This window comes from Salvelinus fontinalis, unplaced genomic scaffold (genome assembly GCF_029448725.1).
Source record: "Salvelinus fontinalis isolate EN_2023a unplaced genomic scaffold, ASM2944872v1 scaffold_1202, whole genome shotgun sequence".
Taxonomy (NCBI): Eukaryota; Metazoa; Chordata; class Actinopteri; order Salmoniformes; family Salmonidae; genus Salvelinus; species Salvelinus fontinalis.
The window spans coordinates 32,501-47,500 of record NW_026601411.1 but is presented as its reverse complement, the minus strand read 5'-3'; the positions used below and the strand labels follow the sequence as shown (position 1 = coordinate 47,500).

The 15,000-nt window shown below is 44.9% G+C and overlaps 1 protein-coding gene across 1 annotated transcript in view; it reads left to right on the top strand.

Moving 5' to 3' along the window:
• LOC129848818 (voltage-dependent T-type calcium channel subunit alpha-1H-like) overlaps window positions 1-15,000 on the top strand; it is a 51,800-nt gene that overhangs the window by 4,311 nt on the left and 32,489 nt on the right. Inside the window, exons 3-7 of the mRNA XM_055915911.1 lie at window positions 1-13; window positions 7,773-7,841; window positions 8,760-8,944; window positions 12,106-12,232; window positions 12,584-12,709. The exon at window positions 1-13 is cut by the window's left edge and continues 111 nt beyond it. Of these exons, the coding sequence (XP_055771886.1) occupies window positions 1-13; window positions 7,773-7,841; window positions 8,760-8,944; window positions 12,106-12,232; window positions 12,584-12,709 (520 nt within the window). The remainder of the gene's footprint in view (window positions 14-7,772; window positions 7,842-8,759; window positions 8,945-12,105; window positions 12,233-12,583; window positions 12,710-15,000) is intronic.

Genomic DNA, 15,000 nt, shown 5'->3' with positions numbered 1-15,000 from the left:
GGCACACAGTACAGTAAGATACACACCATCACTCTGGAGAGACCAGACATACAGACACACAGTACAGTAACACAATAACTCTGGAGAGACCAGACATACAGACACACAGTACAGTAACACCATCACTCTGGAGAGACCAGACATACAGACACACAGTTCAGTAACACCATCACTCTGGAGAGACCAGACATACAGACACACAGTACAGTAACACCATCACTCTGGAGAGACCAGACACACAGTACAGTAACACCATCACTCTGGAGAGACCAGACACACAGACACACAGTACAGTAACACCATAACTCTGGAGAGACCAGACACACAGACACACAGTACAGTAACACCATCACTCTGGAGTGACCAGACACACAGACACACAGTACAGTAACACCATAACTCTGGAGAGACATACAGACACACAGTACAGTAACACCATAACTCTGGAGAGACCAGACATACAGACACACAGTACAGTAACACCATCACTCTGGAGAGACCAGACATACAGTACAGTAACACCATCACTCTGGAGAGACCAGACACACAGTACAGTAACACCATCACTCTGGAGAGACCAGACACACAGACACACAGTACAGTAACACCATCGCTCTGGAGAGACCAGACATACAGACACACAGTACAGTAACACCATCACTCTGGAGAGACCAGACATACAGACACACAGTACAGTAACACCATCACTCTGGAGAGACCAGACATACAGACACACAGTTCAGTAACACCATCACTCTGGAGAGACCAGACATACAGACACACAGTACAGTAACACCATCACTCTGGAGAGACCAGACACACAGTACAGTAACACCATCACTCTGGAGAGACCAGACACACAGACACAGTACAGTAACACCATAACTCTGGAGAGACCAGACACACAGACACACAGTACAGTAACACCATCACTCTGGAGTGACCAGACACACAGACACACAGTACAGTAACACCATAACTCTGGAGAGACATACAGACACACAGTACAGTAACACCATAACTCTGGAGAGACCAGACATACAGACACACAGTACAGTAACACCATCACTCTTTAGAGACCAGACACACAGACACACAGTACAGTAACACCATCACTCTGGAGTGACCAGACACACAGACACACAGTACAGTAACACCATAACTCTGGAGAGACATACAGACACACAGTACAGTAACACCATAACTCTGGAGAGACCAGACATACAGACACACAGTACAGTAACACCATAACTCTGGAGAGACCAGACATACAGACACACAGTACAGTAACACCATCACTCTGGAGAGACCAGACACACAGTACAGTAACACCATCACTCTGGAGAGACCAGACACACAGACACACAGTACAGTAACACCATAACTCTGGAGAGACCAGACACACAGACACACAGTACAGTAACACCATCACTCTGGAGTGACCAGACACACAGACACACAGTACAGTAACACCATAACTCTGGAGAGACATACAGACACACAGTACAGTAACACCATAACTCTGGAGAGACCAGACATACAGACACACAGTACAGTAACACCATCACTCTGGAGAGACCAGACATACAGACACACAGTACAGTAACACCATCACTCTGGAGAGACCAGACACACAGTACAGTAACACCATCACTCTGGAGAGACCAGACACACAGTACAGTAACACCATCACTCTGGAGAGACCAGACACACAGTACAGTAACACCATCACTCTGGAGAGACCAGACATACAGACACACAGTACAGTAACACCATAACTCTGGAGAGACCAGACATACAGACACACAGTACAGTAACACCATAACTCTGGAGAGACCAGACATACAGACACACAGTACAGTAACACCATAACTCTGGAGAGACCAGACACACAGTACAGTAACACCATCACTCTTTAGAGACCAGACACACAGACACACATTACAGTAACACCATCACTCTGGAGAGACCAGACATTCAGACACACAGTTCAGTAACACCATCACTCTGGAGAGACCAGACATACAGACACACAGTACAGTAACACCATCACTCTGGAGAGACCAGACACACAGTACAGTAACACCATCACTCTGGAGAGACCAGACACACAGACACACAGTACAGTAACACCATAACTCTGGAGAGACCAGACATACAGACACACAGTACAGTAACACCATCACTCTGGAGAGACCAGACACACAGTACAGTAACACCATCACTCTGGAGAGACCAGACACACAGACACACAGTACAGTAACACCATAACTCTGGAGAGACCAGACACACAGACACACAGTACAGTAACACCATCACTCTGGAGTGACCAGACACACAGACACACAGTACAGTAACACCATAACTCTGGAGAGACATACAGACACACAGTACAGTAACACCATCACTCTGGAGAGACAAGACACACAGACACACAGTACAGTAACACCATAACTCTGGAGAGACATACAGACACACAGTACAGTAACACCATAACTCTGGAGAGAACAGACATACAGACACACAGTACAGTAACACCATCACTCTGGAGAGACCAGACACACAGTACAGTAACACCATCACTCTGGAGAGACCAGACACACAGTACAGTAACACCATCACTCTGGAGAGACCAGACACACAGACACACAGTACAGTAACACCATAACTCTGGAGAGACCAGACATACAGACACACAGTACAGTAACACCATCACTCTGGAGAGACCAGACATACTGACACACAGTACAGTAACACCATCACTCTGGAGAGACCAGACATACAGACACACAGTACAGTAACACCATAACTCTGGAGAGACCAGACATACAGACACACAGTACAGTAACACCATCACTCTGGAGAGACCAGACACACAGTACAGTAACACCATCACTCTGGAGAGACCAGACATACAGACACACAGTACAGTAACACCATCACTCTGGAGAGACCAGACACACAGACACACAGTACAGTAACACCATAACTCTGGAGAGACCAGACATACAGACACACAGTACAGTAACACCATAACTCTGGAGAGACCAGACACACAGACACACAGTACAGTTACACCATCACTCTGGAGAGACCAGACACACAGTACAGTAACACCATCACTCTGGAGAGACCAGACACACAGTACAGTAACACCATCACTCTGGAGAGACCAGACACACAGTACAGTAACACCATCACTCTGGAGAGACCAGACACACAGTACAGTAACACCATCACTCTGGAGAGACCAGACACACAGTACAGTAACACCATCACTCTGGAGAGACCAGACACACAGACACACAGTACAGTAACACCATCACTCTGGAGAGACCAGACACACAGTACAGTAACACCATCACTCTGGAGAGACCATACACACAGACACACAGTACAGTAACACCATCACTCTGGAGAGACCAGACACACAGTACAGTAATACCATCACTCTGGAGAGACCAGACATACAGACACACAGTACAGTAACACCATCACTCTGTAGAGACCAGACATACAGACACACAGTACAGTAACACCATCACTCTGGAGAGACCAGACATACAGACACACAGTACAGTAACACCATCACTCTGCAGAGACCAGACATACAGACACACAGTACAGTAACACCATCACTCTGGAGAGACCAGACACACAGTACAGTAACACCATCACTCTGGAGAGACCAGGCACACAGTACAGTAACACCATCACTCTGGAGAGACCAGACATACAGTACAGTAACACCATCACTCTGGAGAGACCAGACACACAGACACACAGTACAGTAACACCACCATAACTCTGGAGAGACCAGACACACAGACACACAGTACAGTAACACCATCACTCTGGAGAGACCAGACATACAGTACAGTAACACCATCACTCTGGAGAGACCAGACACACAGACACACAGTACAGTAACACCATCACTCTGGAGAGACCAGACACACAGTACAGTAACACCATCACTCTGGAGAGACCAGACATACAGACACACAGTACAGTAACACCATCACTCTGGAGAGACCAGACACACAGTACAGTAACACCATCACTCTGGAGAGACCAGACATACAGACACACAGTACAGTAACACCATCACTCTGGAGAGACCAGACACACAGACACACAGTACAGTTACACCATCACTCTGGAGAGACCAGACACACAGACACACAGTACAGTAACACCATAACTCTGGAGAGACCAGACATACAGACACACAGTACAGTAACACCATCAGTCTGGAGAGACCAGACATACAGACACACAGTACAGTATGTAACACCATCACTCTGGAGAGACCAGACACACAGTACAGTAACACCATCACTCTGGAGAGACCAGACACACAGACACACAGTACAGTAACACCATCACTCTGGAGAGACCAGACACACAGACACACAGTACAGTAACACCATCACTCTGGAGAGACCAGACATACAGTACAGTAACACCATCACTCTGGAGAGACCAGACACACAGACACACAGTACAGTATTACCATCACTCTGGAGAGACCAGACATACAGACACACAGTACAGTAACACCATCACTCTGGAGAGACCAGACATACAGAAACACAGTACAGTAACACCATCACTCTGGAGAGACCAGACATACAGTACAGTAACACCACCATCACTCTGGAGAGACCAGACACACAGTACAGTAACACCATCACTCTGGAGAGACCAGACATACAGACACACAGTACAGTAACACCATCACTCTGGAGAGACCAGACACACAGACACACAGTACAGTTACACCATCACTCTGGAGAGACCAGACACACAGACACACAGTACAGTAACACCATAACTCTGGAGAGACTAGACATACAGACACACAGTACAGTAACACCATCAGTCTGGAGAGACCAGACATACAGACACACAGTACAGTATGTAACACCATCACTCTGGAGAGACCAGACACACAGTACAGTAACACCATCACTCTGGAGAGACCAGACACACAGACACACAGTACAGTAACACCATCACTCTGGAGAGACCAGACATACAGTACAGTAACACCACCATCACTCTGGAGAGACCAGACACACAGTACAGTAACACCATCACTCTGGAGAGACCAGACATACAGACACACAGTACAGTAACACCATCACTCTGGAGAGACCAGACATACAGACACACAGTACAGTAACAGCATAACTCTGGAGAGACCAGACACACAGTACAGTAACACCATCACTCTGGAGAGACCAGACATACAGACACACAGTACAGTAACACCATCACTCTGGAGAGACCAGACATACAGACACACAGTACAGTAACACCATCACTCTGGAGAGACCAGACATACAGACACACAGTACAGTAACACCATCACTCTGGAGAGACCAGACACACAGACACACAGTACAGTAACACCATAACTCTGGAGAGACCAGACACACAGACACACAGTACAGTAACACCATAACTCTGGAGAGACCAGACATACAGACACACAGTACAGTAACACCATCACTCTGGAGAGACCAGACATAAAGACACACAGTACAGTAACACCATCACTCTGGAGAGACCAGACACACAGTACAGTAACACCATAACTCTGGAGAGACCAGACACACAGTACAGTAACACCATCACTCTGGAGAGACCAGACATACAGACACACAGTACAGTAACACCATCACTCTGGAGAGACCAGACACACAGTACAGTAACACCATCACTCTGTAGAGACCAGACATACAGACACACAGTACAGTAACACCATCACTCTGGAGAGACCAGACATACAGTACAGTAACACCATAACTCTGGAGAGACCAGACACACAGTACAGTAAGACCATAACTCTGGAGAGACCAGACACACAGTACAGTAGCACCATCACTCTGGAGAGACCAGACACACAGTACAGTAACACCATCACTCTGGAGAGACCAGACATACAGACACACAGTACAGTAAAACCATCACTCTGGAGAGACCAGACACACAGACACACAGTACAGTAACACCATAACTCTGGAGAGACCAGACATACAGTACAGTATCACCATCACTCTGGAGAGACCAGACACACAGACACACAGTACAGTATCACCATCACTCTGGAGAGACCAGACACACAGTACAGTAACACCATCACTCTGGAGAGACCAGACACACAGTACAGTAACACCATCACTCTGGAGAGACCAGACACACAGTACAGTAACACCATCACTCTGGAGAGACCAGACACACAGTACAGTAACACCATCACTCTGGAGAGACCAGACACACAGTACAGTAACACAATTACTCTGGAGAGACCAGACATACAGACACACAGTACAGTAACACCATCACTCTGGAGAGACCAGACATACAGACACACAGTACAGTAACACCATAACTCTGGAGAGACCAGACATACAGACACACAGTACAGTAACACCATAACTCTGGAGAGACCAGACATACAGACACACAGTACAGTATCACCATCACTCTGGAGAGACCAGACACACAGTACAGTAACACAATTACTCTGGAGAGACCAGACATACAGACACACAGTACAGTAACACCATCACTCTGGAGAGACCAGACACACAGTACAGTAACACCATCACTCTGGAGAGACCAGACATACAGACACACAGTACAGTAACACCATCACTCTGGAGAGACCAGACATACAGACACACAGTACAGTAACACCATCACTCTGGAGAGACCAGACACACAGTACAGTAACACCATCACTCTGGAGAGACCAGACACACAGTACAGTAACACCATCACTCTGGAGAGACCAGACATACAGACACACAGTACAGTAACACCATCACTCTGGAGAGACCAGACACACAGACACACAGTACAGTAACACTATCACTCTGGAGAGACCAGACACACAGTACAGTAACACCATCACTCTGGAGAGACCAGCCATACAGACACACAGTACAGTAACACCATAACTCTGGAGTGACCAGACACACAGACACACAGTACAGTAACACCATCACTCTGGAGAGACCAGACACACAGTACAGTAACACCATCACTCTGGAGAGACCAGACACACAGTACAGTAACACCATCACTCTGGAGAGACCAGACACACAGTACAGTAACACCATCACTCTGGAGAGACCAGACATACAGACACACAGTACAGTAACACCATCACTCTGGAGAGACCAGACACACAGTACAGTAACACCATCACTCTGGAGAGACCAGACATACTGACACACAGTACAGTAACACCATAACTCTGGAGAGACCAGACATACAGACACACAGTACAGTAACACCATAACTCTGGAGAGACCAGACACACAGACACACAGTACAGTAACACCATCACTCTGGAGAGACCAGACATACAGACACACAGTACAGTAACACCATCACTCTGGAGAGACCAGACATACAGACACACAGTACAGTAACACCATCACTCTGGAGAGACCAGACACACAGTACAGTAACACCATCACTCTGGAGAGACCAGACATACAGACACACAGTACAGTAACACCATCACTCTGGAGAGACCAGACACACAGTACAGTAACATCATAAGCGAGGAGAGACAAGACAGACTAATTCTGTGTGTGGTGTGTTTTCACAGGAAGCTAGACAGACTAACTCTGTGTGTGGTGTGTGTGTGTGTTTGTGTGTGTGTGTGTGTGTGTGTGTGTGTGTGTGTGTGTGTGTGTGTGTGTGTGTGTGTGTGTGTGTGTTGTGTGTTGTGTGTTGTGTTGTGTTTTCAGGAGAGAGTGTTCCTCAGTGTGTCCAACCACATCTTCACTGTGATCTTCATAGCAGAGATGACCGTTAAGGTAACGATATAATACATTAAGTTAAGGTAACGTAACTCATTTAGTTAAGGTAATATAACTCATTTAGTTAATGTAAAGTAACACATTTAGTTAAGGTAATATAACTCATTTAGTTAAGGTAACGTAACTCATTTAGTTAAGGTAACGTAACACATTTAGTTAAGGTAACGTAACACATTTAGTTAAGGTAATATAACACATTTAGTTAAGGTAACACATTTAGTTAAGGTAATATAACACATTTAGTTAAGGTAACACATTTAGTTAAGGTAATATAACACATTTAGTTAAGGTAACACATTTAGTTAAGGTAACGTAACTCATTTAGTTAAGGTAATATAACACATTTAGTTAAGGTAATATAACACAGTTAGTTAAGGTAACACATTTAGTTAAGGTAATATAACACATTTAGTTAAGGTAACACATTTAGTTAAGGTAATATAACACATTTAGTTAAGGTAACATAACACATTTAGTTAAGGTAATATAACACATTTAGTTAAGGTAATATAACTCATTTAGTTAAGGTAATATAACACATTTAGTTAAGGTAACATAACACATTTAGTTAAGGTAACGTAACACATTTAGTTAAGGTAATATAACACATTGGTTCTTAGACTGGCTTTCAATGAGAATGACAGATCTACAACTCACATTTCTATGTGAATTTGGTCTGCAGCTTTAATCCAAATCACTACGTGTGACTGGTGTTGAAATGGAAGCAAAATGGCAGCCCTTCTGTGATGAATAAAATATGAATTAATAATCATTTCATACATTAATAATAATATATGCATCAGACTCTCCATTAAAATCAAGGATATTCATATTAATATGAAGAGGTAAATTACATGCATTCTGTGTGTGTGTGTGTGTCTGTGTGTGTGCGTGTATGTGCGTGTGTGTGTATAGGTGGTAGCCCAGGGTCTGTACTCAGGTGACGCTGTCTATCTGAAGAGCAGCTGGAATGTTCTGGATGGAATGTTGGTGTTTGTGTCTCTGCTGGACATTCTGGTTTCCGTGGCATCCGCCGGCGGTAACCGTATCCTAGGAATCCTCAGAGTCCTGAGACTCCTTCGCACCCTCCGACCCCTCAGGTGTGTGTCTGTGTAATGGAACGTGTGTTTGTACTGTAACCTTCGACCCCTCAGGTGTGTGTCTGTGTAGTGGAACGTGTGTTTGTACTGTAACCTTCGACCCCTCAGGTGTGTGTCTGTGTAATGGAACGTGTGTTTGTACTGTAACCTCCGACCCCTCAGGTGTGTGTCTGTGTAATGTAACGTGTGTTTGTACTGTAACCTTCGACCCCTCAGGTGTGTGTCTGTGTAGTGTAACGTGTGTTTGTACTGTAACCTCCGACCCCTCAGGTGTGTGTCTGTGTAGTGGAACGTGTGTTTGTACTGTAACCTTCGACCCCTCAGGTGTGTGTCTGTGTAATGGAACGTGTGTTTGTACTGTAACCTCCGACCCCTCAGGTGTGTGTCTGTGTAATGGAACGTGTGTTTGTACTGTAACCTTTGACCCCTCAGGTGTGTGTCTGTGTAATGTAACGTGTGTTTGTACTGTAACCTTTGACCCCTCAGGTGTGTGTCTGTGTAATGTAACGTGTGTTTGTACTGTAACCTTCGACCCCTCAGGTGTGTGTCTGTGTAATGGAACGTGTGTTTGTACTGTAACTTGTGTAAACAATTTAACTAACTAATAACACCCCTCGTCTTTCTGCCTTTGATACTAATGGAGCTTGTCTCTCCTAGCTAGCTGTTTACTGTCACGTCAGCTTGTCTCTCCTATCTGTTTACTGTCACGTCAGCTTGTCTCTCCTATCTGTTTACTGTCACGTCAGCTTGTCTCTCCTAGCTGTCTGTTTACTGTAACGTCAGCTTGTCTCTCCTAGCTGTCTGTCACGTCAGCTTGTCTCTCCTAGCTGTCTGTTTACTGTCACGTCAGCTTGTCTCTCCTAGCTATCTGTTTACTGTCACGTCAGCTTGTCTCTCCTAGCTGTCTGTTTACTGTCACGTCAGCTTGTCTCTCCTAGCTGTCTGTTTACTGTCACGTCAGCTTGTCTCTCCTAGCTGTTTACTGTCACGTCAGCTTGTCTCTCCTAGCTATCTGTTTACTGTCACGTCAGCTTGTCTCTCCTAGCTATCTGTTTACTGTCACGTCAGCTTGTCTCTCCTAGCTGTCTGTTTACTGTCACGTCAGCTTGTCTCTCCTAGCTATCTGTTTACTGTCACGTCAGCTTGTCTCTCCTAGCTATCTGTTTACTGTCACGTCAGCTTGTCTCTCCTATCTGTTTACTGCCACGTCAGCTTGTCTCTCCTAGCTGTCTGTCACGTCAGCTTGTCTCTCCTAGCTGTCTGTTTACTGCCACGTCAGCTTGTTTCTCCTAGCTGTCTGTCACGTCAGCTTGTCTCTCCTAGCTATCTGTCACGTCAGCTTGTCTCTCCTAGCTGTCTGTTTACTGTCACGTCAGCTTGTCTCTCCTAGCTGTCTGTCACGTCAGCTTGTCTCTCCTAGCTGTCTGTTTACTGTCACGTCAGCTTGTCTCTCCTAGCTATCTGTTTACTGCCACGTCAGCTTGTCTCTCCTATCTGTTTACTGTCACGTCAGCTTGTCTCTCCTATCTGTTTACTGTCACGTCAGCTTGTCTCTCCTAGCTGTCTGTTTACTGTCACGTCAGCTTGTCTCTCCTAGCTATCTGTCACGTCAGCTTGTCTCTCCTATCTGTTTACTGTCACGTCAGCTTGTCTCTCCTAGCTGTCTGTTTACTGTCACGTCAGCTTGTCTCTCCTATCTGTTTACTGTCACGTCAGCTTGTCTCTCCTAGCTGTCTGTCACGTCAGCTTGTCTCTCCTAGCTGTCTGTCACGTCAACTTGTCTCTCCTAGCTATCTGTCACGTCAGCTTGTCTCTCCTAGCTGTTTACTGTCACGTCAGCTTGTCTCTCCTAGCTGTCTGTTTACTGTCACGTCAGCTTGTCTCTCCTAGCTATCTGTCACGTCAGCTTGTCTCTCCTAGCTGTTTACGGTCACGTCAGCTTGTCTCTCCTAGCTGTCTGTTTACTGTCACGTCAGCTTGTCTCTCCTAGCTGTCTGTCACGTCAGCTTGTCTCTCCTAGCTGTCTGTTTACTGTCACGTCAGCTTGTCTCTCCTATCTATCTGTTTACTGTCACGTCAGCTTGTCTCTCCTAGCTGTCTGTCACGTCAGCTTGTCTCTCCTAGCTGTCTGTCACGTCAGCTTGTCTCTCCTAGCTGTCTGTTTACTGTCACGTCAGCTTGTCTCTCCTAGCTGTCTGTTTACTGTCACGTCAGCTTGTCTCTCCTAGCTGTCTGTCACGTCAGTTTGTCTCTCCTAGCTATCTGTTTACTGCCACGTCAGCTTGTCTCTCCTAGCTGTCTGTCACGTCAGCTTGTCTCTCCTAGCTATCTGTTTACTGCCACGTCAGCTTGTCTCTCCTAGCTGTCTGTCACGTCAGCTTGTCTCTCCTAGCTGTCTGTCACGTCAGCTTGTTTCTCCTAGCTGTCTGTTTACTGTCACGTCAGCTTGTCTCTCCTAGCTATCTGTTTACTGTCACGTCAGCTTGTCTCTCCTAGCTATCTTAAGATGAATGAACTCACTAGCTGTAAGTTGCTGTGGATAGGAATGTTTGCTAAATTACTAAGATGTAAATGTCGAGCCCCAGGGCTGAAGCTGGTAGTAGAGACTCTGATCACACTGCCCTGTGTAAATGTAACAGGTGTGTGTGTGTGTGTGTGTGTGTGTGTGTGTGTGTGTGTGTGTGTGTGTGTGTGTGTGTGTGTGTGTGTGTGTGTGTGTGTGTGTGTGTGTGTGTGTGTGTGTGTGTGTGTGTGTTGCAGGGTGATCAGTCGAGCCCCAGGGCTGAAGCTGGTAGTAGAGACTCTGATCACACTGCTCTGTGTAAATGTAACAGGTGTGTGTGTGTGTGTGTGTGTGTGTGTGTGTGTTGCAGGGTGATCAGTCGAGCCCCAGGGCTGAAGCTGGTAGTAGAGACTCTGATCACACTGCCCTGTGTAAATGTAACAGGTGTGTGTATGTGTGTGTGTGTGTGTGTGTGTGTGTGTGTGTGTGTGTGTGTGTGTGTGTGTGTGTGTGTGTGTGTGTGTGTGTGTGTGTGTGTGTGTGTGTGTGTGTGTGTTACAGGGTGATCAGTCGAGCCCCAGGGCTGAAGCTGGTAGTAGAGACTCTGATCACACTGCCCTGTGCAAATGTAACAGGTGTGTGTGTGTGTGTGTTACAGGGTGATCAGTCGAGCCCCAGGGCTGAAGCTGGTAGTAGAGACTCTGATCACGTCTCTGAGACCGATCGGAAACATTGTCCTCATCTGCTGCGGCTTCTTCATCGTGTTTGGAATCCTGGGAGTACAGGTAACACACACAGAGACAGAGACACAGACAGACAGAGACACAGAGAGACACAGACAGAGAGAGAGACAGAAAGACAGAGAGACATAGAGCGAGAGAGAGAGAGACACAGACAGAGAGAGAGAGAGACAGAGACACATACAGAGAGACAGAGACAGAGAGACAGACAGACAGACAGACAGACAGACAGACAGACAGACAGACAGACAGACAGACAGATACACTAAATGTGTTGAATATTATTTTGTTGTTTGCAATGCTTATAGTCTGTAGTTGAATTGTGTGTGTGTTTTTCTTTGTGTGTGTGTGTGTGTGTGTGTGTGTGTGTGTGTGTGTGTGTGTGTGTGTGTGTAGCTTTTCAAGGGTAAGTTCTTCCACTGTGAGGGCGTGGACGTGAGGAACGTGACCAATAGGAGTGACTGTCTCCGTGCCGGCCACCGGTGGACACGGCGCAAATACAACTTCGATAACCTGGGACAGGTACGCACACACACACACACACACACACACACGCACACACACACACACACACACACACACGCACACACACGCACACGCACGCACGCACGCACGCACGCGCACGCACGCACGCACGCACGCACGCACGCACATCTTTTTGGGGAAAATAAAAGAGGAAAACACTAAACAAACAACAACTCAAAGAATTATCCAAAATGTAAACCACTTCTCCAACCTTTTTTTGTCCCTTTAACAGTAAAAACATTAACAAGTATTTGACACACTGCCGATTTTGCAGGTTTTCCTACTTACAAAGCATGTAGAGGTCTGTAATTTTTATCATAGGTACTTCAACTGTGAGAGACGGAATCTAAAACAAAAATCCAGAAAATGACATTGTATGATTTTTAAGTCATTAATTTGCATTTTATTGCATGACATACATGACATACATGTACAAGACCAATTAAAGCTGTTAACCTCTCTGGCAAGCGTCCCACCTCGACAACAACCAGTGAAAATTGCAGGGCGCCAAATTCACACAACAGAAATCCCATAATTAAAATTCCTCAAACATACAAGTATTATACACCATTTTAAAGATAAACTTGTTAATCCAACCACAGTGTCCGATTTTATAACAAGAAAACACCATGTCTGTCTGTCAAATAACATCCGGTGAAATTGCAGAGAACCAAATCAAATTACAGAAATACATAAACATTGATGAAAGATGCAAGTGTTATACATAGGATTAAAGATAACCCTAACCCTAAACCCTAACCCTAACCCTAACCCTAACCCTAACCCTAACCCTAACCTTAACCCTAACCTTAACCCTAACCCTAACCCTAACCCTAACCCTAAACCCTAACCCTAACCCTAACCCTAACCCTAACCCTAACCCTAACCTTAACCCTAACCCTAACCCTAACCCTAACCTTAACCCTAACCTTAACCTTAACCCTAACCTTAACCTTAACCTTAACCCTAACCCTAACCCTAACCTTAACCTTAACCTTAACCCTAACCCTAACTCTAACTCTAACTCTAACCCTACAACTAACCCTAACCTTAACCCTAACCCTACAACTAACCCTAACCTTAACCCTAACCCTACAACTAACCCTAACCCTAACCCTAACCCTACAACTAACCCTAACCCTAACCTTAACCCTAACCCTAACCCTAACCTTAACCCTAACCCTAACCCTAACCTTAACCTTAACCCTAACCCTACAACTAACCCTAACCCTAACCCTACAACTAACCCTACAACTAACCCTACAACTAACCCTAACCCTACAACTAACCCTACAACTAACCCTAACCTTAACATAGGATTAAAGATACAGTTCTTGCTAATCTAGCCGCTGTGTCAGATTTCAAAAAAAGGCTTTACGGCGAAAGCACACCATGCGATTATGTTAGCCACAAAACACCATACAGACATTTTCCATGTTACACAATAAATGTTTGTTTTGTTCAATAATGTCTTTATGTCCAAAAACCTCAGTCTTCATTTAGTATTTAATTTCAAAAGTCACAGTGCACTCTCAACATCAGACAAAAAGTTTTTAAAAAAGTACAATAAAAGTTAGTAGAAAACATGTCAAACAAAGTTTAAAAGGTTGATTTGTCATAAATATTCAATAACATTTCAACCGGACAAGGCTTTGTCAATAGGAAAGAAGAAACAACAAAGGCACGTTCACGATCAGATCCCCATTTCGTCAATGAATGGAAACTTGAAAGTGCTGTATCCCCCTCATTTTTCAGAGTAAAAGCCTCTGGCCACATGTAGAAGAAGCCATAGAGATCGTGAACTGGGTCCTAAGTCTTTGTATGGTGGATAGGCTTTCAATGGAAAAAACAGCCTTTCAAAATAATAGTACTTCCTGGTTGGATTTTCCTCAGGTTTTCGCCTGCCATATCAGTTCTGTTATACTCACATACATTATTTATTATAATAGTACTTCCTGGTTGGATTTTCCTCAGGTTTTCGCCTGCCATATCAGTTCTGTTATACTCACAGACATTATTTATTATAATAGTACTTCCTGGTTAGATTTTCCTCAGGTTTTCGCCTGCCATATCAGTTCTGTTATACTCACAGACATTATTTTAACAGTTTTGGAAGCTTTAGAGTGTGTTCTATCCAGACCTACCAATTATATTATATACTATATACTATATATTATATTATATACTATATACTATATTATATACTATATACTATATACTATTATATACATATTCTATTTTCTGGGCCTGAGTAGCAGGCAATTTAATTTGGGCTTTTCATCCAAAAT